The following is a 25,048-nucleotide window of genomic DNA, read 5'->3' on the forward strand; positions in this document are numbered from 1 at the left end:
TAAACAAAAATTTTACAAGAAATTAGTAGGCAACCAAAAGAGAACACTGATAAGAAAATATAGTCTAAAACACAAGGTAAGATAATAACATTTTTCCACTTTATATACATTGGTTTGTTCATACATTATACTACGATTACATTACGATAAAAAAAATAATGAAAAGAGTGATAATTTGTTTTAAAAATAATAATGTATATATGTATCGAATAATTAATAATGTCAAATGTTTTTGCGTCGGTTTTAAAAATAATACTCTGTATATAACTTTTCTAAACTAAATTTATAGGATCTGAAGTTATAGGATCTGAACTGAACTGAACTTATAGAATCTGATCTAAACTGAACTGAACTTATAGGATCTGAAGTGAACTTAAATTAAGTGACTTTAAGTACAAAAGAACAAGGCCTAAGGGCATTAGCAATAGATGAACCTCCAAGAGGTTTGTTCTCATGCCACATAAGCTATGATACAAACCTATTTACCTACAAACCACATCATAACAATAGATAAACCTTTTCAAGGTTCATAACGTGGCCAACACATATTATTCCTCCTTTCACATTCTCTTTCTACAAACCCGTATACTACCTAGTGACCATTCCCAACAACAAACCTCAACACCCATGTCTAGCAATAGGAGGTTTGTTGACAAACCTGAAAAATAGAGGACATGTCATCGTACAAACCCGTTGACAAACCTCTATTACTAGTGCCCTAACAATCTTCAATTTCATCATCATCAGAAAACTCAGTTGATCGATCTATGGCATTCGTTAGATCTTTTTCATCATCTTGAACTGAGTTGTTACACAAAAATGCTGCGGATCCAAGCCATTTTAGTGCTGGTTTGTATTCAGTGCAGACAACAGACAAATTGGATAAGCTCTGTCCATAAAAACACTCGACTCCTTGCCTCTCTATCGGGTGCTGCATTAACAAATGTAAAGATCAATTTACAGCAGTCAATAGGATAGATAACCATGTGCATGAAACTTACAGAATCAAGAACTTCGTAGGTTTTAAGGTGCAAATACAGGGTGCATGCAGAAGTGCAAAATTAATAGACATGTTAAGATGATTTTATGAGGAAAGATTAAGAAAAAGTCACTCACGAACAATAACACTCACGAATCATGACATAAAATGGCTGTGAATTGTGGCTCCCTTTATAACAAAAATAAATAAATTAGGATTAATTCACGGGAATGATCCATACTATGGGTGCCCTTTTTATATTACGCCAAACTATGTATTAACCCAATTTAATCCTTAGTATCCCCCACCCTTCCCAGATTAGACTTTGCTTATTTTTGACTGGTTGTTTCCAGTAACAAAATCTGGTAGGTCCTAATTAATTGGATTATTCTTATATTCTTTTTTTTATCGCTTGTTTCTCCGTCCCTGTTTTCCTCTTCTCTGCAACTAATCTTTTTTTCTTCAATTAAAGTTCTTTTCTTCATCTATAAAAGTGCGCACACATGTTTTGAGATGAAGGTAGCTCACATAACTCCATACACAACGGTTACTAAGGCTGCTCTTATCAAATCAATATCCTTTTTGTCCCCCACATCTCTCATTAAAGCATCCACCACCATCCCCACCTTCATTATGTCAAGAATGGTACTCAAATCTCCTCCTAATAACCCTTAAAAACGGTATGAGACGTCCTACCATGTCTAAAAGCATACGGACTTCTGAGAAAACCGTGTCTCATAAATCGCCTCCAAAACCATATACAAAACCTACTGAAGAATCCTACCCTTTGTAGCGAATTTAAAGGCAAATATGAGTCGGCTTCATCAGCATACACCTTCTGATATGCCAACACCCACAACTCAAATTTCCTAAGATATGTAGTCAAATTGGTCAGTCCTTTTGGGGTCTCGAAAATTCTCAATCCACATATGTGAGCAAACTACAACCCCATCTTCCTTCATCAAGCTCAGTGGGTCATCCGGGTCGGGTCTTTTCCTATCTTTTCGAAACCCCACCCCAACTGAAAGCGGCCGAAACAGCGAAAATCATTCGGATTTCGTCCCAATTGAGTCAATCATTTGCTTAAAACAAGCCTATGTTAGGAAAATAGCGCGAAATTGTTATCAATTCTGAAAATTATGCAAAGCAATCAATTATTAGACGTAGTTGGATGAGTAAAATTGGGAGGTGATTAAAATGGAAGAAATGATAATTAATGGTGAGGGAGGAAATAGAGTAAAGAATCAAGAGTTTTACAGTGGAAGAGTAGAAGAAAGAATAAAGAAATAAAGAGACTTAAATTATTTAAGTAGAGAGGTTACCTGTTCTTAAGGTAGCCAGTCACCTAGGTTTAATATAGGAAGGACACTCTAGATGATACACAACAAAACAGAGATTTCAAAATGTACCATGATAAGTACTCACCCTATTGCGACGCGCTGATTGCTCCACTTGCCAAAGCATTGGTCGGCGTATTGAATGCCACCTGTGTTGGAAATTAACTTAAATTATGACAAAGGTGTTTGCATTTGCTGTATAAGCAAGCATAAATACAAGATAGGCATACCTAGAAGGAGAAGGATGAGCATTCCCAAAAAGCACCCCCCTCACAGCTACCGAAGCAGCAGCTGACTGAATTAGGTTCTCTGCTTCATAGCTTCTCGAAATTCCTCGATGGTTGGAGGAAAGAAGGCAATCCGTATCACTCAAGTAAGATGACACAACCCATGCGTCTTCAATTGCTTCTTGGCTCAAGAAATCTAACACTGCAATGCAAATATGCCCGAGATACAAGATTAACAACTGCTTTCATTAGAACAACTAAAATTTGGGAACAAGGCTGTAATTGTAGCAAGGAAGTGTAAAGACAGAATCTGGGCATTAGTCCCGTGCTAGATACAATACCTAGTAACTACGTAGTCTCTCCGTTCATATAGGTTTGCTACTTGGCGACACAGATTCACAAGACCATGCTTATACTTATGCTTACGTGTAGGGTCTTAGAACAAAAAGTAGCAAACCCAAATAAATAGATGGAAAGATATTTAACAAGTATATACAGTCATAACTGAATGACTTGAACACATGTAGTCAGTTTGAAAGAGATGCAAATGATGGGAATTTCTTCAGCCAACGGTACCACACAATTTGCTTCTCTATAGCCATACCCAGAACTTTTATATAAAAATTGATGTTGAAAGCTGAAAAGGGAAATCGATACCCCAAGCAACCAGTAACTGATACCACTTAATCAAAGGCATCCATCTATGATGACTTTATCAGGAAAACTCTTTATTTTGATATCTAGTTCTTTTGCCCCGCGCCACATCCACTACTATATACCCTCCAGCCGAGCCAAATTCAATTACAAAATAAGAAAATGATAATTGGAAAAAAACACATGCTTAACAAAAGCTAGTCAATTGCCTTCTCAATTGTAGCCAAACATAAATAAATAAGATATTTAACTTTTAAATGTGGGAAATTCAGCAAGATCAGAGGGAGGAATCATAAATCAAAGCGAAGGGGAGTATAAGGAGTGAAGCAGAAAAAAAGTTGCAGTTCAGTTGGAGGGAGAGTTCATTAATGGTTTGGATGTTGCGGAGAGGGATATACACAATCAGCGGAGAAGCATATCTGTGAGCATTATAATATGTTTTAAAGTTGATGAGAAATTTTTTATGAGATGAAGGAGCAACAGGTATGTTCTGACCATTTAAACAAACATGCAAGTATTAGGTAAAGCAAAGTGGCTAACCATTTTCAAACAAAAAATCAGCCACTGGTTTTGCTTGCCCATATGCTTGACTAAGAACCTTCTCTGGAGCATCCATCTTCAAAGGTAATCTGGTGAATGCTTCTTTCAAATAGAAATCTTCATCTACAATAAAACAAGTCTTCCAATTAAACTTTTTAAGCACACATCGAGCTTATGTGACAGACAAAATAACACCTGACACTTCTCTTAGAAACTATTTATTAGGTCTGCATGTGCTATAGACAATCAAGCACTTAAACAAATACAATACAAATACAATAAAAGTGCTAATGAACAACAGGCTTTAAATTGTAAGTAAGGTTTCCATTGCCACCAAAAGACGTTAAAACTTGAGAGAAATAAGTGGAAAAGAACGAAACTGATGAGATGCTAATGAACAAGGTTTCCATTGCCCACTGGAAATGATACGCAAAAGACCATAAGGACTTGACAAATACAATAATTACATGCTAACGAACAACAAACTCTAAATTGAGAAGTGAGATATCCATTGCCACCATAGGACATTAAAATTTGAGAAAAATAAGTGGAAGACAATGAAACTGATAAGAAGCTGCTATACTTCATATAGGAGAAAACTGATTTCTGGAATTGAATTCTGCAGGAAAAAGGAAAAATAAGGGAAAAACGCAAAAGAAGATGGAAAAATATAAGCTACAACCCCCATAAGGCCATAACCCACAGGCTAGGTTAAAACACATCAATCACTCCCTGGCACACCTTACTGCATACCTCATTTTTTCATATTATTGCTTCTGAATTGTCAAAGTTACATGTACATGGGAAAAGTGGGAATAATAGTTTTTTTCCTTTTTGGGAGGTTTGTTTGGAAGAAAAGAAGAGATTCAAACTAGAGCCGGAAAACAACATTTATAACTAATGTATGTGAAAGCTTTACCCAAAGCAATAGTATTAATAATCATGATAAATACATAAACTCTGACAGCTACACTGTTAGTGATACTTACTGCATTCCATGGTACAATCAGTCTCCCTTTTGTTGTGCAAAACCTTCCCAAGGGCATGAAATAAAGATAGTGTTTGATCTCTGCTTAATCTGGATGATAAATCAGCATCCTCTTGAACAGGATCAAGCCCACTAGCTTCAGAGTCGCATTTGTCAGAAAACAAAAGCCCCCTTCTTTGTTGTTTCAGAGAAAAGTACTGTAAAGTCATGATAGCCTGTCTAATATCTCCTCCACTTGCATTAGCTATTGAATCTATTTGCTCACTATCTGCGCTGCATTTTTCTTGCATACATATTCTGGAAAGTGCCTTTTTAAGAGAATTAACTGTTACTGGATTGAAAGACACCTGAAAAAATTCAGTGAACAAGCTCGCAAAATTTTAACAAGTTCAAGTTCAAGGCATCTAAATGGTAAAGAAAAATATCTTTCAGGAATGGTGACCTTACAAGCTCCAGCACTCTCTACTGCTGATGAAACTTCATCCCAGTAACGCATGCTTACATCAGCCGAGTCAGCACCACTGTACTCAGTTATACATATCACTGTGGGTATCTGAACAGACCTAACAAGAAGTTCCAAGCACCTCTGAAGTCTTCCTTGAGCAACTTTTCCATTGGCTAAAGGCAGATCTTCAATCAAGAGTACCATAGACGGTCTTGACCCTTCCAAACATGATGAAAACAGTCCATATTTTCTTACACGTTCCACAAAATTCTCAAACTCATCCAGCTTCGATATGTACCGTAGTCCTTGACATTAGTAATATGGCTCACTAAGAAAGTATGATAAAATGATAAATAGAAGTAGCAGGCAGGTTTATTAAAATCCAGAACTTAAAGGTAAAGAATATAAACTACCCTATGTTTAGTTTTTTAAATGAACTGCTTTATTCCTTATTTGTTCAAATCAATGAAATATAGGATTTAGCTTCGCAGAGTCTTGCTTACATCATATATAGAAACAAACTTTATTTTTCAACTTACATACAGTTATTATTGCCTCGGATGTTTTGCACGAATAAATTACTTAAACACTTCACCCACGTATTATAGTTAGCAAAATTCCTGCATCTCAATCTAATCCAAATAATACAGTACCACTTGTGACAGGTCTCTCAACACCAATACAACAACATTACCACAGTACAGTCTTTTCCTCAAGGGTCTTGCAAGCAGTGGGATAAGGGGGGGAGGTCGAATGTACGCAGTTTGCAACCCTATCCTTGCAGGTGAACACACATAAGTTGCTTACATAAAACCCATAATGAAAATTGCATCAAACCCAACAACAAACATCCAACATATATTCCATTTGATAGAGGACAAACTTGCAGCAAAAGTACCTGCATTCGAGTTATGAACATGTTCTTGCCAAAGTGTTGGAGTAGGTGTATTCCACTCGCAAATTTCTGCTCCAACATGAGAAGCAACAGCGCGTATAGTTGCCTACAAGCAAACTTCACCACTAATTAGAAAAGCCAAAGACCAATTTGACATTGAATACTATTGCATACGAAACGACTAGATCAAAATAACTAGATAATGAATGAATTGCTTGATTGATGCTGGATAAGCACAACACATATGAAGTGATACAGTCATGAGATCAAAGTGGAACATACAGATTTTCCAATCCCAGCTTGGCCAGTGATGAGAAGAGCATAATTTTGGCACTCCTACAACATAGGCAAATCAAATAACCGTCAATAAGTTTGTTCGTCTTTGTCTCTATACAGTAATGACGTACTACACTTGCCAAACACTACACACCTTTGAATTGTTCAGTCTGCCTTCAAGCCATACCTTAACTTCTTCCACCTGCCAATGTAGCGCAATTGCGTCACGCAACAGAAACCAACTATACTACTATAAATCAAAAATTGAACCAAAAGAATTAGTGCATAAGGTGTACTTTCTTCTTATGAACGGCAAGCTCATCCACAGAACGAGGCCTATATTTATCAACCCATGATTCCGCTCCATCAGCCTTCTTACAACCTGATTCAAATTCCATCCCATATGTCAGAAGACAGGACACTCCCAAACTCACAGAACCACCACAAAACAAACAATTATATACACATCACTTGTCGATGTACCATCTTAAATCGTTTTACTGACTGACATTGTATCATCATACATAAATAACAATGAATATCAAAGTTCATAATCTAGTTCCAATCGAATTTTAGTCAAATGCCTATGTTAATCATACTATGCTGTATTTAAATCAAACGTATGGAATTTGGCTTGAACGGGAGAGAGTATACAACTAAATAAAACCGGAAAGTATAACGGAAGTAGACGAAACATATTGCGTTGGTTACGGCGTACCAGTAAATACCTTAAACCCAGCAAAACCTTCAGCGAAATCTTCAGATAAGAATTTAAGCTGCAAATCAACGCATTCAATCATTCAAACATTAAACCAACAATAACACAACTAATTCAACATTTATAAGAGTAATTAAGTAAGAATTTCAAAATTACATCAACAAATGTGGAAAACAATTCGACAGAAGAGCGGAGCGATTGACTAATTCGCGGCTTCTTCTTGTTCGTCGACTTAGCTGTGGAGGTTTTCGGTTTTGGTTTCGAATTCGATGATTTAGGAATTGAATTGCAACGATTAGACTTAGAATTTGAGCGAAGCGAGCGAGTGTTTTTGACATTGTCGTCCCCATCGTCGTCGGAAGATAGAATTACAATAGCGTTGCTTCGTTTCTTCATTTCGAAACCCTAATTTGATTTCAAATTTGGCGCCAGTGAGTCGAAATTAGGGGAAATTGTGAAACCCTAATTTGATTATCGAGTAATGGAGTATGGAAAGTAGAGTGATTGTGGACTTGTGGGAGGGGAGTTTGTGAGCAAGTGTGTGGAAAAAGCGCGGATTTTATTAATGATGTTGCACACGGCTGAGTTCATATATAGATCATGTCTTGGTGTGCGGTAGCTAAATTTTGACGGTTCGAGATTAAAAGGTAATAAAGCTATTTAGGATATTGTATAAGAGATTATAATGGTAAAGTTCTTGTATTAGGAAAAAGTGCGGATCTAATAGTATTCTTGTTGCGAAAGCTCTCGCTTTAAAAGAAAGTGTTTTAGCCGCTAAACAGTTAGGAATCTCAAAGTTAATTGTGGAGGGCGATAATTTATGTGTTATTAACTCACTTCGTAATACTTGGCAAATTCCTTGGGAAATCTCTAGTATTATCAAGGATGTGAAATTAGACCTTTATTTGTTCGATGAAGTGATAATTAAACATTGCTTTCGTAAAGCCAACAAGGTTGCTGACTTCATGGCTTCTATTGGACATTCATGTCCAACTCTTTCGAGGTGGTTTGAAAGCCGGTGGCTTCAACTTACCTCACTCATTCGAAAGGATGAGATAGGTTGGTCCTACTCTAGATAATCAACCTAGTTTTCTTAGTTTATCAAAAAAACAAAAAAAAAATGTATCGGTGTACGGTCGTACGGAGGGAGCCTCCAAAAGGGATCCGAGTTTCCGACTCGGTAAGGGTATGATTATTTATGAGACTCACTTAAGTCTTAAGAATATATCACACCAACTTTTTACTAACTTTTATTATCTCTTTATTGTTTAGACTTGTCTCAGACTCACCCCATACTCTATGCATTATGCGTCAAACTCACCTTAAACTCTACTTTTTCCACTTCACTTGAAAAAGTGAGAGGTTTAAGAAAAAGGGATTATTCTGTATAGTACCCCTGTGTTTTTGCAATTTCTACATGATACCCCTACACTTTTCGAAATATATATGATACCCCTAACTTTAATCATTAATCATCGACTTAGCCCTAAACTTTTATTCCGTTAACTAATGACATGGCTGCTTATTTGACCTTTCTTTTGATTTAATCACATAATTAGCCTTTAATATTATTAACTTAGCTTAAAACTAACATAACCCACCCATAACCTGTAATACTACGCATTTCTGCACTATGACACACGGTCGAGTATAGGGCTCACTCGACCGAGTGAGTCGTACGCATTTCTTCTTGTTGATCGCGTAGTAAGTCTTGACCTTTAATCCTTATTCATTTTATGATTTGTTTAACCCTAATTTGGGTTGATTGGGGGAGTTTGATAGCAATTGTTTATATAAATTGTTGTAGTAATTGCAATCGTATTGTTCTTATAGGTGACGACTTCGTAGAGGAGCAATTCTAGTGCTTTGCGTGTTCTCGGATTTTGCAAACAAGGTAGAGTTTCCCTACTCAGTATGATTATATGGTTAAGTGTGAGACGGTTGTGATAATGTGTTTATATTATTGTGTAATTTATATTATTGTGATTATTGTTGAGTTGTCGATGGTGATGAAATTGTGGTTGAGATTCTGAAGCCATGTCGGGAGATGGACTTCACCCTCATATTGCCTCTTGTGACTCCCGTCACAAAGGAGATGTGCACATTAAGGATCTGGATTCGCTCGTTGCGATAAGCGGAGCTTTTGGTGTCCAGTGTTGCGGTCTGGCATCGACAGGGGTTGGTTACCTGTTGCGATGGGAACCAGTGGTGTCTGCGTTGCGGTTTAGACACAGGTTACTACGGAGTTTTGGGTAATGGAGTTGTATTGGTTTGTTCGTATGAAATATATGTGGTTGTGTATTTCTTATGATTAGTTGTATAATTGTACTGACCTTCGTATGTTTTCAAAACTATGGTGACCCATTTGATATTTCCGACAAATGGGGAGCAATGAGTCTAGCAGGTATTGATGATTGAGCTTGTATGCGAGATTGGATGGGACACCTGACGAGTCATTTGTTTATAGCTTCCGCTGAGACTAGCAGACAGTTGTTTCATTTGGATTTTTGAGTTGTATTTCATTTTGGAGTTTGGATTTTGTAAACGTATTAAAATTGCTATTTTAATAAATTTTCTTGGATGGCCAATTTGATATGTGCTACCTCGGGTAACGGAGATGGTAACGCCCTTATTTACTAAGGAAAGCCTCGCTAAAGGCTCTTTGGTAAATGAGGGTGTTACGAAGTGGTATCAGAGACAGGTTTTGGAACCTAAAACCAATGAATTAAATGAATGTAGGGTGTCTAATAAAATGATTCTGGGTAGCGATTGTTATGAGCTACCGCAAAGATTTGGAAGACGTCCCGAAATCGCACCATGGCCCTTATAATCTCGAGCCGGTAACCACGGGGATGTGAGATGGGATCGAATGTATACTATGTGATACATTTTATAGAATTTGTATAATGTGTAAATTTTATGGATGGATGAGATATGTACGGGGTGATATTATAATACCCACACTGTTTAAGGACTCTTTTGACTGACCCTTTGACCAGGAAAGACTTTAGGGAGAGATAGGTGAGAGACTAGGTTAGGGTAGGTGCCTTACAATGGTGTTTACTCGACCTAGCGGGGACTACTCGGTCGAGTAGTGTGTATACTAGACCGAGTAGAGCCTACTCGGCCGAGTATGGTAGTACTCGACCGAGTATGGCTGCTGTTGACGCGTCGATATAAAAACGCGAGTTCGCAGGTTTCATTTCATTTCTCATTTTTGACAGTTTCTCTTCCTATAACCCTAGCCTACCTCTCTCTCACCTATCACCCCTACCTCCATACACTCTCTTATATGTAGCCTACACCTTAACCATGGGAAGGACGGGATTGGCATAGGAAGGTTGTGTGCGTGGTCGTCGTCCGTGTCACCGTCGGTCCGCGTTATTAGGTAAGTCGCTGTTTTATTATCTCCTTCAGTAGATTGTTGGGAGTAGTTGTATAATAGGATGTGGTCATCATTGTAGGATGCATCTCGAAATCTTGCTTGGCTGTTTGTGGATGCACTTTCATGGTTGGTGATAAGGTAGGGTTTTCCCTTCTCAGTTACTGTTAATTGATTTAAGAATGTGATTGTATTGTGTATGACTATTTTCTGCTCATCATCGGAGTGTTGGTGCGGTGGTGGTAGTTGTGATGATGTTGTGATGGTTATGGTGGATTCACTTGCGGAGTGGCTTCACGCCCTAGTTCGCCCTCCGTGGAACCCGTCACGGGAGGGGATGTGCACATTAAGGGACAAGGTTATCGCTCGTTGATGAGCGGGATTTTGGTGGGGATTGGCTGCGGTCCCCCACTGGCGGCGTGGGCTACCTGTTGTGATGGATAGTCTGGCAGGGCCACACACTTCGGTGTGTAGTCGGTTACTGTATGAGATCGGGAGACCGGAGATGGTGGATGATCAGCTGGTTATTTATCGTACTTGTCTTATTTTAATTGTTCAGTAACTGACCCCGTGTTATGTTTTTAAAACTGTGGTGATCCATTTGGGGATGGTGAGCAGTTGGCTTAGTAGGTACCGTTGGTTTGTCACTGTTGGCCATGGAGGGGATCGAGTCATCACGCTACCGGCTTAGATGTTCTGATGTACGGGTTCTATAGTAGTCATAGCTATCACTTGTATCCAGTTGTGTATCGTGGTTATAAAGTGTTAAAGAAATTAATTATAAATGTTCTTTTATTGTCTATTTGATCTACTACCTCGGGTGACCGAGATGGTAACATCTTCATACACTGGGATGGTCCTTGGTAAGGCGTCCTGGTGTGCGGAGGTGTTACAAAGTGGTATCAGAGCCGACGATTTTGGAACCTGAACCAATTAACCAAATGAATATAGGGTGTCAAATTAAAATGAACCTGGTGTATGTGCGTTGGGAGCCCCAGCCGATGCTAGATTTTGGGTGAGTAGGCGCCCTCATTTCAAAATCACGGCCCCATTATGCTTAAGCCAGCCACTGGGAAAGGGTAGTCGATAGGAGTAGTTGCTTGAAGAGTGTTTGCTAAGTATGTTTGCTAATCGTATCACATGTGCCAGTGTGAGTCTTGCATACAGTGACTATGGTAGTGATGAAGTTTTGTATTGGTTGGAATGGTTGCAGATTTGTGATTAAAAATTATGATTGATGAAATGTGGAACCCTTTTTGTGTATGGCAAGGTTAAGTTGAATGACCTGTTTGGTAATTGGGGCATCATACGATGGTTAATGTTACATGAATGTCTTGATTAGTGGGAGTATAGGATGAATTGTGGGAATTGTGATGTTGTAGCATTATAAACTGACCTATGCAGGTATGTAGCTAGTTTTGGACATGTGTTTGGACTGTGACATAATTGTTACTGTAGTTGAGGTAAGGAACGTAGGTGGAACGCTGATTGATTAGGTAATGGTTATGTATAATTCGTGTACGATACGTGTTTATGTGGTAGAAATAAGTTTTGACGATGACAAGCCCGATTGCACGGAACTCCGAACATTGTTACTTGTTTTGCAGGCTCAATAATTCTGAAATTCCGTTCCTGTTCTATTACACTCGACCGAGTATAGAAGCATACTCGACCGAGTAAGTCACACTCGGCCGAGTATACTAGCACTCGACCGAGTGCCCATTTTTTCAGATTACGAATCGCTAATGATCTCGAACACTCGACCGAGTATTCAGATGACTCGACCGAGTAGTCCATACTCGGCCAAGTATGCCCAATACTCGACCGAGTACGGTTTTATCGTGACTCAGCCGGGTTGTTCTAAAAACCCTATATCCCTCCTTTCTTTCTCATTTCCGTCCCCAACTTCCTCTTCTTTCCTCCTCTAAAACTCCATATCACTTCTCTCTCAAACCTTTGGGTGATTTCTTGGTGGTTGTTTGTGGATTTTTCCCTCTTTACTTGCCAAAACTTCCTTCAAGGTAAGGTTTTAAATTAATTTCTTTCATTTGTTCTTAAAGTTATGGTATGCCCTTGCTCAAACATCGAATCCCTATCATGTGTAACTGAAACTAGGTTTCTTCCTCTGATAATCTGAATTTAAATGCTTATAAACATCGTCTTTGCCGTCACTAGAGCAATTTCATGATTCAAATCACTTCTTATGTGATACAAAGCTTTCTAGGGTTTTGCCTAGGTCGAATTTTTGGTCTTTCTATGGTTTTAAGATACTCTTTCAAGGATCTTTGATGAGTAACATGACTCTTTTGATTAAAATACCTTGTGTTTTGTGAGAAAAATTTCGTCTTAAAAGTTCGTCTCAAAAATTGTATACATTCCGAAAAACAGTCCATCTATGGCTATTTTCTAGTTAGAATATCCTTGTTAAAACCTATCTTCTTGCAGTATGCTGAAAACAAGGGCCAATGAAAACAAGAGGACCCGTGCCAACGTTCAAGTTGAGATGGGTCAATCCAGTCAAGAACCTGTTGTTCCACTGGTGGAAGCTTATCCATCGGTAATCTTTTCCGATTTCAAGCAACCTAAGGCCTTTATAGCTTTGATGAATCGTCCTTTTCGACCTACTCGGTGTGTGAACCCCGAGATTTTGGAGACCTTGGGGATTAAGGAAGACATAACTCATATCTTTGAGACCTTGGGAATGGAGGGTTTGTATCACCCGAGAAAGAAGTCCTACCCTCATTTGACCTTGGAGTTTTTGAGCTCGTTTGTTTATGATGCAAAGGAGAAGATGGTCTCTTTTCGCCTCATGAATGAAGACCATGAGTTGACTTTGGATGAGTTTCCTGGCCACCTAGGCCTAGAGGCGGAGGGGACGGAGTATCTTAGTGATGTAGCTAAGAATAGTGGTGCACCTCTTTACCTTCCTTATTTGAGTGGCCGACCTGCTCCTAGTGCTAGTGCTATGCTGATTAATGATGTTCAGCACGTGTCCCTCTGTATGTTCCTTAGGATGATGACCTGTCTATTGTACTCGAGAGATGATGTGAGAAAACTTAATTCTCATGAGGTTATGCTGTTGATGTCTTACCTGAACCTGCATCGTAGGAAGCCCTTTTACTATAGCGCTTCAGGGGTGGTCTGTGCTAGCTTGGATCATATGGCACAGTCCCCGAACCGTCACATTGCTTGCGGGGCCACAGTGACCCGCTTAGCCCAGCGCCTGACTGACTTTGAGGCTCCACCTCCATCGGGGGACGAGCTATTTGAGGCCGTGCCGACCATGAACGCCAAATATTGGTGTAACAACAGGTGGTTGCGGAAGATGTATGATGGGTCTTATGCCTGGAGGGTGAGGGGATCATTGTGGATGGTACTTCCTAACCCTGCACGCCTCCCTGTGGTTGACCACTTAGCTGAGTGGGAGCCCGTGGGTGAGATACCTAGACCAGGACCTCAGTATTATTTGATCGACCCCACCATTCTCTTGGACTTACCTGAGCCTTCAGTGGCATCTGAGGGACAACAGGCTTCTCCCCCACCTCGTGAGCGCCGTAGAGTTAGACAGCCTAGAGTGGACCCAGTTGAGACTGAGCCCTCTTACTCAATGCCGAGCTACTACGCACAGTAGTACTCACTCTACCCCACAGTGCATGACCCTAGGATGCAGGTTAGCGACTTGACTGAGCGGATCTCCACCACCTTGATGCTCCGCAACATGCATGAGATGGCCCTTAATCAGGGCATAAGGACTGAGCTGGCACAGCCCGTTTTGTGGAGAGGACCCGGAGTGGACACAGGTATCTTCCATAGCTATGGAGTCGACCCCAGCTTTTGGAGGCCACCAGAGGAGGCTGAGTTTGGCTGCCTCGCGGGACCGTGGGGAGCCAACTATGGCAGCCAGCAAGGAGGAGTAGATTACCCAGCAGCGGGTTATCAGGGAGCTAGTACCTCGAGAGCCGGAGCATCAGGTGCAGGCGGCGATGATGAGATGGAGGGGGGTCCATATTAGTGATTTTCTTGTATTTTCTAGACTTGTTTCAGTTGTGGATGGATATTTATTATTTCTTGTCATACACTTTTATTTCGGATGACTTTACTTGGCCTTAAGGCCGTTACTTGTTTTCGTACACTATGGTTATGATTTGGTAGACTTGGACATGCCTTTAAGTATGGCACTCGTGACTTGTTACAGGTTAGTTTGTGGGTGGAATTGTGTTTCATTGCTGAAATCGCTCTCTGCCCGTGAAAACTCGACCGACTATAAAGAATACTCGACCAAGTAGAGCTTACTCGGCCGAGTAGACTCTTATACTCGACCAAGTAAAGCTTACTCGACCGAGTGATCTCTCATACTCGGCCGAGTATCAGGGTATTGCGTGATATAGTAATGTAATTCGTTTTAGCTTCTTATGTTTAATTCTTTGGTCTTGTGTGTACTATGTTAACTTGCTAATGTCTTCACGTCCCATGTGGAGTACCTTGTTCAGGTGTAGCGGTAACGTTAATACGTCATGTGTTTGGGTTGGGATGATAGTGGTATCATGACTTTTCATGTTTGTGTAGCTCTTTTAGTAGAATGTATGTATGCATCTTTTCTTGCTTAGTAGTCGTATGATAGTTGTGAATTATGAGTAGAGTTGTGTTGTGGCTGTATACTAAATGTATGATCTGTAATAGTGTCCAGCTACGGGTAATCATTGTCGTTGGGTGCACTGAACTTCGGAGACGAAGTTCCTTTTAGAGGGGTAGATACCGCGATACAAAAGTCTATATAAACAAAAAGTTAAAACAAAGTTTTTGAGTGTTTAGCTTTCTTTACTTATATGCCTGTCTTCTATGTTCATCTTTCCGGCGTTGTGTAATGAGCCAAAAATGGTGATAATTGACAAGAGAATTAGAATTGGATAATATATATATATATATATATATATATATATATATATATATATATATATATATATATATATATATATATATATATATAGGGGCGGGTTGTGTACGAACTACCTTAACGTACGAACCGTACGAACTAGCTTAATTAGGAAGTTTTTTTTTTTTTTTTTTTTTTTTTTTTTTCAGATACACTTTATTTTGTTTCCAGATACATCTCTTATGTAGATACATTTTATAACATATGTAGAAACACTTTTTCCACACTAAAATTCTAGATGCACTTTTACACTTTTTTAACACTAATTTTTTTGGGAGTTTTTAAACTAACTCCGAGATACATTTTATACTATTTGCGGATACATTTTATATTATTAGCGGATACACTTTATGGAAATTGTTACAAGTTTTAACACTAACTCTCGGATACATTTTATATTTTTTGCGGATACATTTTATATTTTTTGCGGATACACATGACATTAAAGCCAGATACATATTATAAAACTTCAAGATACACAAGTTCATACTCACGGATACACATCGTATTACTTCCGGAATCCGGATACACATGGTTATACTACCGGATACACATGTATCTAATAGTATTCATACATGTATCTAGTAGTATTCATACATGTATCCACCCCAAACACTACTTTCCACCACCGACTGCCACCACCACTCCACCGCCACCACTGCCGCCATCACCACTCCACTGTCACCACTGCCGCCGCCACCACCATCACGCCTGCCACTGCCGCCACTGCCGCCACCACCACCATCACCCACGAATAAATAAAGAAACACAACACCGGAGAGAATCAAATTGAATTCTAAAAGAAAATATTCTTCACTTCCTCCTCAGCAAACTAACAGTTTGGATCCAGATAAACAGAATTAAAGGAGAAACATCCCATAATTCTGAACAAACTCCTCAGATGGTGAATTAAACAAACAAAACATAATACTATAAATCAACCGCTTTCGATCTTTCCTGCGTCTAGATTGTCTTCTACCATTTCTTTTTCGGCACGATTTTGGTTTTCGGTTTCAATTTCAGTTCTGGAGAAAACTTGTAGTTTGGATCCCTCATTTAATTGGCTGAGCAACAACGTCGCGTTCCCCATCATACGTTTCAAATTTCAGATCTAAAAATGCCATATCCGAACACATTTAACGACGCCAGTGAGAGCCTGGCCCGTCATCGCCGCCTATATCGCATCCCAAGACCTCGCTCATGACATCAGTAACCACCCCCTATGAATCGACTACTCATCGCCGCCTACTCGCCCCCTATGAGCTCCGGTGGCGAGTTAACCGACATTAATTGGGAGGATTTATAAGGATTTATGGGTGAAAGTATTAGCCTTCAGTTATGATTTATATTTTTGTTTGAAAAAATTCGATCTAATGGCTAGATCTAAAACAAAGAATATAAAATTTAAGAAACGGGATTGCGTTGGCGAAGTAATCGAAGTAATTCTCGCCGGAAACCGACATCAAACAACCATACTTCGTCGAAGAAGAGACGACGAGGGAGATGGTTGGGTTATTACTTCGCAATTAATACGCAGGTAAGCAGTACAAGAGAGTTGGTAATGCGTGAAGGATTGACGGCGTAGGGTGGTGGTCACGGCCGGAGTAGGATGGTGGTGGTCATGACCGGAGTAGGGTGGTGGTGGCGCTTGCAATGGTGTATGGTGATGATGAATTAAAGATGAGACAAAGGATATGGAGTAAGGAAATACTGGTTGATGATTAGAAATGAGAAAATGCGGGGGCCTTTTATGCTACTAATTGGGCTTGATACACAAGTTCGTACGGTTCGCACCGTAATTTGGTTCGTACAGGATCCTGATTCTATATATATATGTGTGTATGTGTGTGTGTGTGTGTGTGTGTGTGTGTGTGTGTGTGTGTGTGTGTGTGTGTGTGTGTGTGTGTGTGTGTGTGTGTGCGCCTAATAGGATCGTGAGTTTCGTAATCGTGGTAGTTGGAATTGATTGTCTTGTGGTGGTACAAGTTGTATTGTCTTGCGGTGGTTGAGGTGGTTAACCTCGTTGTTGAGATGTGTGGGCTGAACTTCGGGGAAGAAGTTCCTTTTAAGGGGGGAAGACTGTAATATCCACAATGTTTAAGGACTCTTTTGACTTACCCTTTGACCAGGAAAGACTTTAGGGAGAGATAGGTGAGAGACTAGGTTAGGGTAGGTGCCTTACAATAGTGTTTACTCGACCTAGCGGGGACTACTCGGTCGAGTAGTGTGTATACTCGACCGAGTATGGTAGTACTCGACCGAGTATGGCTGCTGTTGACTCGTCGATATAAAAACGCGAGTTCGCAGGTTTCATTTCATTTCTCATTTTCGACAATTTCTCTTCCTCTAACCCTAGCCTACCTCTCTCTCACCTATCACCCCTACCTCCATATACTCTCTTATATGTAGCCTACACCTTAACCATGGGAAGGACGGGATTGGCATAGGAAGGATGTGTGCGTGGTCGTCGTCCGTGTCACCGTCGGTCCGCGTTATTAGGTAAGTCGCTGTTTTATTATCTCCTTCAGTAGATTGTTGGGAGTAGTTGTATAATAGAATGTGGTCATCATTGTAGGATGTGTCTCGGAGTCTTGCTTGGCTGTTTGTGGATGCACTTTCATGGTTGGCGATAAGGTAGGGTTTTCCCTACTCAGTTACTGTTAATTGATTTAAGAATGTGATTGTATTGTATATGACTGTTTTCTGCTGATCATCGGAGTGTTGGTGCGGTGGTGGTGGCTGTGATGATGTTGTGATGGTTATGGTGGAGTCACTTGCGGGAGTGGCTTCACGCCCTAGTTCGCCCTCCGTGGAACCCGTCACGGGAGGGGATGTGCACATTAAGGGACAGGTGATACGTGCCTAATGTATAGTCTTTTTAGCCTATTTTAGCACGTATTTCTATGCTTTTTATGTAGCATCTGGCTACAAATGCCCCCGAATATTCTACTTTGGTCCGTTTATTGTAAATTGCAAGAATTGACCGAAGAGGAGCTAAATCGAGCCTTAACTGTCCCAATTGCACGCATTTATGGAAAGAAGGAGCTGGAGCTTGGAAATCTAACAATTGGAAGACGTATGAGCTGAGTTTGGAAAGCAATTCAAGTCCTAACATGCCTATATAGCTCGATCGAGTAGTTTCATCGCTCGATCGAATGCTCTACACACTCAAGACTGGTCGATCGACCAGTTTAAGGAGTCGATCGAGGACGTTCTACAAGCAGTGCTCGATCGAGTGATTTGAGTGCGATCGAGTAAGCTCTCTGCTCGATCGAGAGGCTGTTCTAGCTCGATCGAGTGATTTGAGTTCGATCGAGTAAGCTCTCTACTCGATCGAGAGGTCCTCGTGTGCTTTTAGTCTTTTTCCGCCTAATCTTTTATGGGCTTTTGAAATTAGTCCATAGATTAGGTTTAAGACGATTTTCTAGTATAAGACTGAGGAGAGTAACGACGTTACTCATCTCTCTTCATTACGTACATTTTGACTCGCTACTTTGGTCACCTTTGTTCTTTGGATTTTTATCTTCTACATTTGCTACTCGGATTCGGTATTATCAATCTATTTTTATTTCTCAATCATATTCACTGCTTTTAAATCCTTTTCTCCTTGCCTTAGAATTGTTCAATCGGTTCCCCCAGTATTATCACCATGTTTAGGTTTAATTGCTTGGTTATTGTGATTGTTAACCCGACGGTCATGAGTAGCTAAATCCCCTATGCTAAGACTATAGGGGATCCATAATATGATGGGAGGGTAATCGATCTACTAGGTTAATGCCAAGATCGTCTTTGTTGTTTAAATTCTACAATTAATTGTAATTGCCTAATCGAGTCGACGCGGTTAGACCCTTATTCTTAGTGGACCTTGACCTGGACCGAAAGGTTGGAAGAGGCAGACTAGTAGCGAACGATAGAGTATTGCAGCGAGGGCGAAAGTTAAACTGTTTACACTTTAGGGTGAATTAAGGACCGAAAGGTGACATTTGCTACCCCTTAGACCGTCTTTCGCATTGACTGGGACCTAGATTACTCGACCGAGATAATTATGGTGAACCATTTGTCTTAGCTATTCTCCTTTATCTGTTAAACCCTTTCTTTTTATTTCTCTTTTCCTTGTCCTTTAGTTTAGAAATCACATTTTATAAACCCCCAAATTGGTTACCTTGACGAACCTAGTTTTAGCGGACAATTTCCTACCTCTCTGTGGATTCGACCCGACTTCCCTAGCTATATTAGTTAGAGCCAGTTGGTTATTTTTGACAGGTACGCGACAGACGTGTCAAATTTTGGCGATTCTTTGGGGAGGTGGCGCATTTTTGTTGCTTAAATTAAGTTTGTCTCTCGTCTCAAGGAATTCATTCCTTGAGGCTGATCTCATTTTTTGCGAAGCTTTGATTAGTTTTGCAGGTTAGTAGCCTATTTGCCAAGATGCCTACGATTACAGAGCATACAGAGCCATGCGGTAGATGTGGCGAGGAAGGGCATGACCTTTATGAATGTGTAGCAAGTATAGAGCGTGCCCTTGCTTACAAGAAGTACAAGCAAGGGGTTCCTTTTTCTCAACTATATGAAGAGATAAAGAGCGTCTCTACCCCTTCTACGCCAGTACCACAACCGGTCTCTCCCTCTGCAAGAGAAGAAATTGCCGAGTTGAAATCCATTATGATGAGTATGTCACAGAAGTCTGATACGGTTATATCGGAATTGAAAGAGGAAGTCGCGCGGTTGACACACGCGACGGATCAAGCCAAGTTTCTTCCAATATGCGATCCGGCCGGGCGATGAATTTTCAAAATGACCTTATTCATGAAGAAGGCCAGGTTTTTGACAGCTGATGAAGACTCAGATGACGGTCTAAACGAGTTCTTGCAGGAAATACTTGCTGCATGTATGCGGTAACCACTCGATCGAGTGACTTTTCTACTCGATCGAGGGGTTCTAATCGTCCAGTAACTCGATCGAGTGACAATGGTGCTCGATCGAGAGGTGCAGAACTCCAAGACGGTCGATCGAGTGACACTATTACTCGATCGAACAACCATGCTGAAGATATCACTCGATCGAGTGAAGAACAAGGTCGATCGAGCAACAAAGGTACTCGATCGAGTACTTCAAGTGGCGGAAATTCTAATCTTCTATCTAACACCACCACCGTGTCATCTTCCCCTCTTTGTGGAGACGTCACGCATTGATAAGGGTAAAGAAAAGGTGCGGGGACCGCTCATCGCTACCAGGGTACCCTTCCCAAGTCGTCTGAAAGACGCAAAGATCGAGCTGTGACGGTAAGTTCGTGGACATCGTGAAGAACCTCCGGTGTAATGCACCTTTTTCCGAACTTGTTACTCGGGTACCCACTTACGCCAAGTTTATGAAAGATATTGTGACGCGTAAGAGAAATTTGAGTGAATTTGAGACGATCTCATTTATGGAAGAGTCGAGTAACTTTTGTTAAATAAGGCCCCTCCAAAAATGAAAGACCGGGCAGACTTTTCTATTACTTGTGTCATAGGTAATATGGTTATTGATAAGGCCCTTTGCGATTTAGGTGCAGTGTCGAGTGTCATGCCCCTTCTTGTCTGCAAGAAATCAAGATGAGTCACTTCAAAGTGACTAACATTACCCTACTGGATGGTCGATAGATGCATTAGGAGGCCCTTAGGTGTCTTAGAGGACGTGCCCGTGAAAATAGGCAAGCTCTACATCCCAGTGGATTTCATTGTTTTGGATATAGCTGAGGACACTAGGACCCAAATTATCTTAGGAAGGCCATTCCTTTGTACGGCTGGGGCTGTTATTGATGTCGACAAGGGCGTCGACTCTTGCGAGTGGGGGATGATGCTATCACATTCAGTTTGCCAAGATTACTTTAGCTCACCCAATGATAGAGGACACATGCTATTCGGTCGATATCATTGACGAGTCTATTTATGACTTCTGGTCGGGTTCTTTTACGAAGGACCCGCTGGAAGCTCTTATGCTTTTTGATGAGTGTGCAGATAGCCCAGACGACGACGACGCTGAGTTGGATTTGCTTGTTGATGATTTAGATGAGCATGAGGGAGAGCAGGTGGAACAAATGATCAGCACTCTTTGCTCCATTGAGGTAAAGGTACCGGAACGTAAGCCTCTCCCTTCTCATCTTAAATATGCTTTCCTAGACGATACGAGCAAGTATCCGGTCATTGTCGATTGCCAAGCTTAGTGATGACCGGTGACCTCCTTGTTAGCTGTGCTTAAGAAAAACAGGAAGGCAATGGGCTATTCACTGGATGATATCACGGGTATTAGTCCCGATATTTGTATGCACAGGATAGAGCTGGAGGAGGATCACAAACCTTGCGGCAGGTGGTCGGGCCGTGAACTGAGAAGATGCAGGATGTTGTGATGGCCGAGGTAATGAAGGCGCTGGATGCGGGTATTATTTATTCTGTAGGTAATTCTAGATGGGTAAGCCCAGACGGGTAGTCCCGAAGAAAGGAGGGACAATCGTAGTTAAGAATGAGAAGAATGAATTAATACCTACCCGAGTAGTGATTGGTTGGCGGATGTGCATAGATTACAGACAGGTGAATGCCGCCACCAAGAAAGATCACTTTCCCCTTCCTTTTATTGATCAAATGGTAGAAAGGTTAGCTTCTCATAAATTTTTTTGCTATTTAGATGGGTATTCAGGGTTCTTTCGATTCCCATCCACCAGCACGATCGAGCTAAGACCACATTTACCCGTCCTAAAGGCGTTTTGCGTATCGCAGAATGCCTTTTGGTTTTTGTGCAATGCCCCCGCCACCTTCCAAAGGTGTATGATGGGGATATTTTCAGAGTATATTGAGTCTATCATGGAAGTTTTTATGGACGATTTCAATGTATATGGAAGTGATTTTTCCGATCGTCTGTCTAACCTTGAGAAAGTGTTTATTTGTATTGAGGTTAACCTTGTCTCGAATCGGGTGAAGTGCCACTTTATGGTCAACGAGGGAGTTGTCTTAGGGCACTTAGTTTCGGATAGGGGAATAGAAGTTGATAAAGCAAAGGTGGAAGTGATTCAGCAATTACCACCTCCCGTTAATGTTAAGGGGGTGAGGAGCTTCCTTGGTCACGCCGGTTTCTATCGCCGGTTTATCAAGGATTTCTCCAAAATTGCTAAACCACTTACACAGCTGTTGCTTAAGGATGCCCCTTTTGTGTTTATCGATGCTTGTCTTTCTCGCTTTTAACAAAGTTAAAGCGGGCCTTAGTCTCCGCGCCGATCATACGACCTCCCAACCGGGACTTGCCGTTTGAGATCATGTGTGACGCGAGTGACTATGCACTAGGAGCGGTGCTTGGCCAGAGGAAAGACAAAGCCTTGAATGCTATTTACTATGCGAGCCGAACTCTGGATGAGGCTCAAGTGAAGTACACTACCACCGAGAAGGAGCCGTTACCGTAGTTTATGCCTTAGAGAAGTTTCGTACTTATTTAGTTGGGTCGAAGTCACTTTGTTTTTACTGACCATGCAGCTTTGAGGCACCTCCTTGCTAAGAAGGAGGCTAAACCACGGCTACTGAGATGGATACTCCTCCTTCAGGATTTTGATTTGCAGATTAAGGATAAGAAAGGAGCTGAGAACGTTGTAGCTGATCACTTGTCGCGGCTGATGCGACAAGAAGGGGAAGATTCTCTACCCATTGATGATTCTTTCCCAGACGATACTTTAATTCTTTGTTATATCGTCTATTGTTAACCAAGAACCTTGGTATGCAGATATAGCTAACTTCGTTGTCGGTGGCACCGCCGCCCGACCTTTCTCATCCCAAAGAAAGAAGCGTTTTCGTATAACGCTAAGCGCAAAGATTTCCGGGATGATCCTTACTTGTTTAAGGAATGTGCAGACGGTCTCTACAGACGGTGTATTCCGCAGTGGGAGACCAAAATAGTCCGGAGGGGCTGTCACTCCTCTTCATATGGTGGCCACCACGGTCCATCGCGCACCGTGGCTAAGGTACTTCGATGCCTGGTTTTTCTTGGCCTTCTTTGTTTGCCGACGCTAAGTCTTTTGTTTCACTGCGATGCATGCCAACGATCGGGGAATATTTCGAAGAGACATGAGATGCCACAAAACGGCATCCTATAGGTTGAGGTTTTCGATGTCTGGGGCATTGATTTCCAAGGACCGTTCCGTCCGATAAAGAAAGGTAACAGGTACATCTTAGTAGTCTGTAGACTATGTGTCAAAATGGGTTGAGGCAATTGCTTCACCTCATTGTGATGGTAAGACCGTGATAAAAATGTTCAAAAGGATCATATTCCCCCGTTTTGGTGTCCCTAGGGTCGTCATTAGTGATGGGGGGATGCATTTTAAGGAAAAGAAACTCACTTCCATCTTTGTCTAGAGTTGGTGTCCAACACGGCGTGGTTTGGGGTATCATCCCCAAACTAGTGGTCGATAGAGGTCTCTAATCGCGAGTTGAAAGAGATCTTGTCTAAGGTAGTTTCTAAATCACGGAAAGACTGGAGTCTTAAGCTAGATGACACATTATGGGCTTATAGAACCGCCTTTAAGACACCAATTGGTGCATCACCTTATAGGTTAGTTTATGGGAAATCGTGTCACTTACCCGTTGTTTGGAATGTAAGGCACGGTGGGCAATCCGCGAGCTTAATTATGATCCTAAATTGTGTGGTCGGAATCGTCTTTTGCAGCTAGATGAATTGGAAGAGTTCGGGCTTAATGCCTATGATGACTCGCGCATTTACAAGGAAAAGACGAAGAGATGGCATGACAAGAGAATCCTACCTCGGGAGTTTCATGTGGGGCGGAAGGTGTTGTTTGTTTAATGCCGGTTGAGACTATTTCCTGGCAAGTCAAGTCCGGTGGAGCGGTCCATACACGGTGACATCATTACCAAATTTGGATCCGTGGAGCTTGAAGATTCCGAGGGTCATAGATTCAAGGTGAATGGCCAATATGTGAAGCATTACCATGAGGCGAGTGAAGCGGACAACCGCGTTGAAGTCTTGCGCTTCGACGAACTCGACGCACCAGTAAATTGATTCCAGAAAGGTCGTGCGGGACCTCCTAAACCAGCGCTCTCCGGGAGGCAGCCCGGACAGTTTTATTTGTACTTTTGTTGAATTATTTGTTTTTCTTTAGCTTTACGTTGAACTTTAGACGCTGTTTATGAACCTCCTCTGTATTTTCCTTGCTTTTAATGCGTCTTTTGCAGGTTGAAGTACTCGATCGACTGCTTTTGTGCTCGATCGAGCACTTTCTGATGCAGCTGTTACTCGATCGAGTGATGTGCTCCTCGATCGACCAGATCCAAACCCGTGCTTACTCGATCGAGTGGGTTGTCCCTCGATCGAGCCATTCCTATACATTTGGTTCATTCGATCGAGCATTTCCGTGCGCTCGATCGAGTAGTTATGATCTCCACTCTTTGTCTTACGTTATTGGAGCCACTGCTTGACTTCCTTTGACCTCCCATGTTCATGGTCGGTTTGGGGAGGTCCCCCCTTACGACGTTTTGTAAGTTTTCCGACTCCACTTTTCCTTTCCCTTTCAAGTTTGCATTTCTTTCCCTATCTTTAGTACAATGAGGACATTGTACGGTTTGGTTTGGGGAGGTATGCATCCATATCTGTGTCTGCATGTTTTCTTGCATTTCTGCTTCCATATTTATTATTTCCGCATG

General features: G+C 41.2%; 1 protein-coding gene across 2 annotated transcripts; it reads right to left on the minus strand.

Moving 5' to 3' along the window:
• Positions 1-359: 359 nt before the first annotated feature.
• On the minus strand, positions 360-7,613 carry LOC141626360 (cell cycle checkpoint protein RAD17-like). 2 transcript variants are annotated; one of them, XM_074440219.1, is made up of 12 exons: positions 7,216-7,613; positions 7,060-7,117; positions 6,638-6,723; positions 6,496-6,543; positions 6,348-6,401; positions 6,069-6,171; positions 5,168-5,475; positions 4,727-5,072; positions 3,738-3,860; positions 2,547-2,745; positions 2,405-2,465; positions 360-931 (listed from the first exon to the last, which is right to left on the minus strand). In XM_074440219.1, exons 1-12 carry the CDS (start codon positions 7,453-7,455, stop codon positions 719-721), a joined length of 1,839 nt encoding a protein of 612 aa, XP_074296320.1. In that variant the 5' UTR covers positions 7,456-7,613; the 3' UTR covers positions 360-718. The 2 variants fall into 2 exon arrangements, with proteins under 2 accessions (XP_074296320.1, XP_074296321.1); XM_074440220.1 differs by having other exon boundaries at positions 5,168-5,388; positions 7,216-7,575.
• Between the last annotated feature and the right edge of the window lie 17,435 nt (positions 7,614-25,048).

This window comes from Silene latifolia, chromosome Y, assembly GCF_048544455.1.
Source record: "Silene latifolia isolate original U9 population chromosome Y, ASM4854445v1, whole genome shotgun sequence".
Classification (NCBI taxonomy): domain Eukaryota; kingdom Viridiplantae; phylum Streptophyta; class Magnoliopsida; order Caryophyllales; family Caryophyllaceae; genus Silene; species Silene latifolia.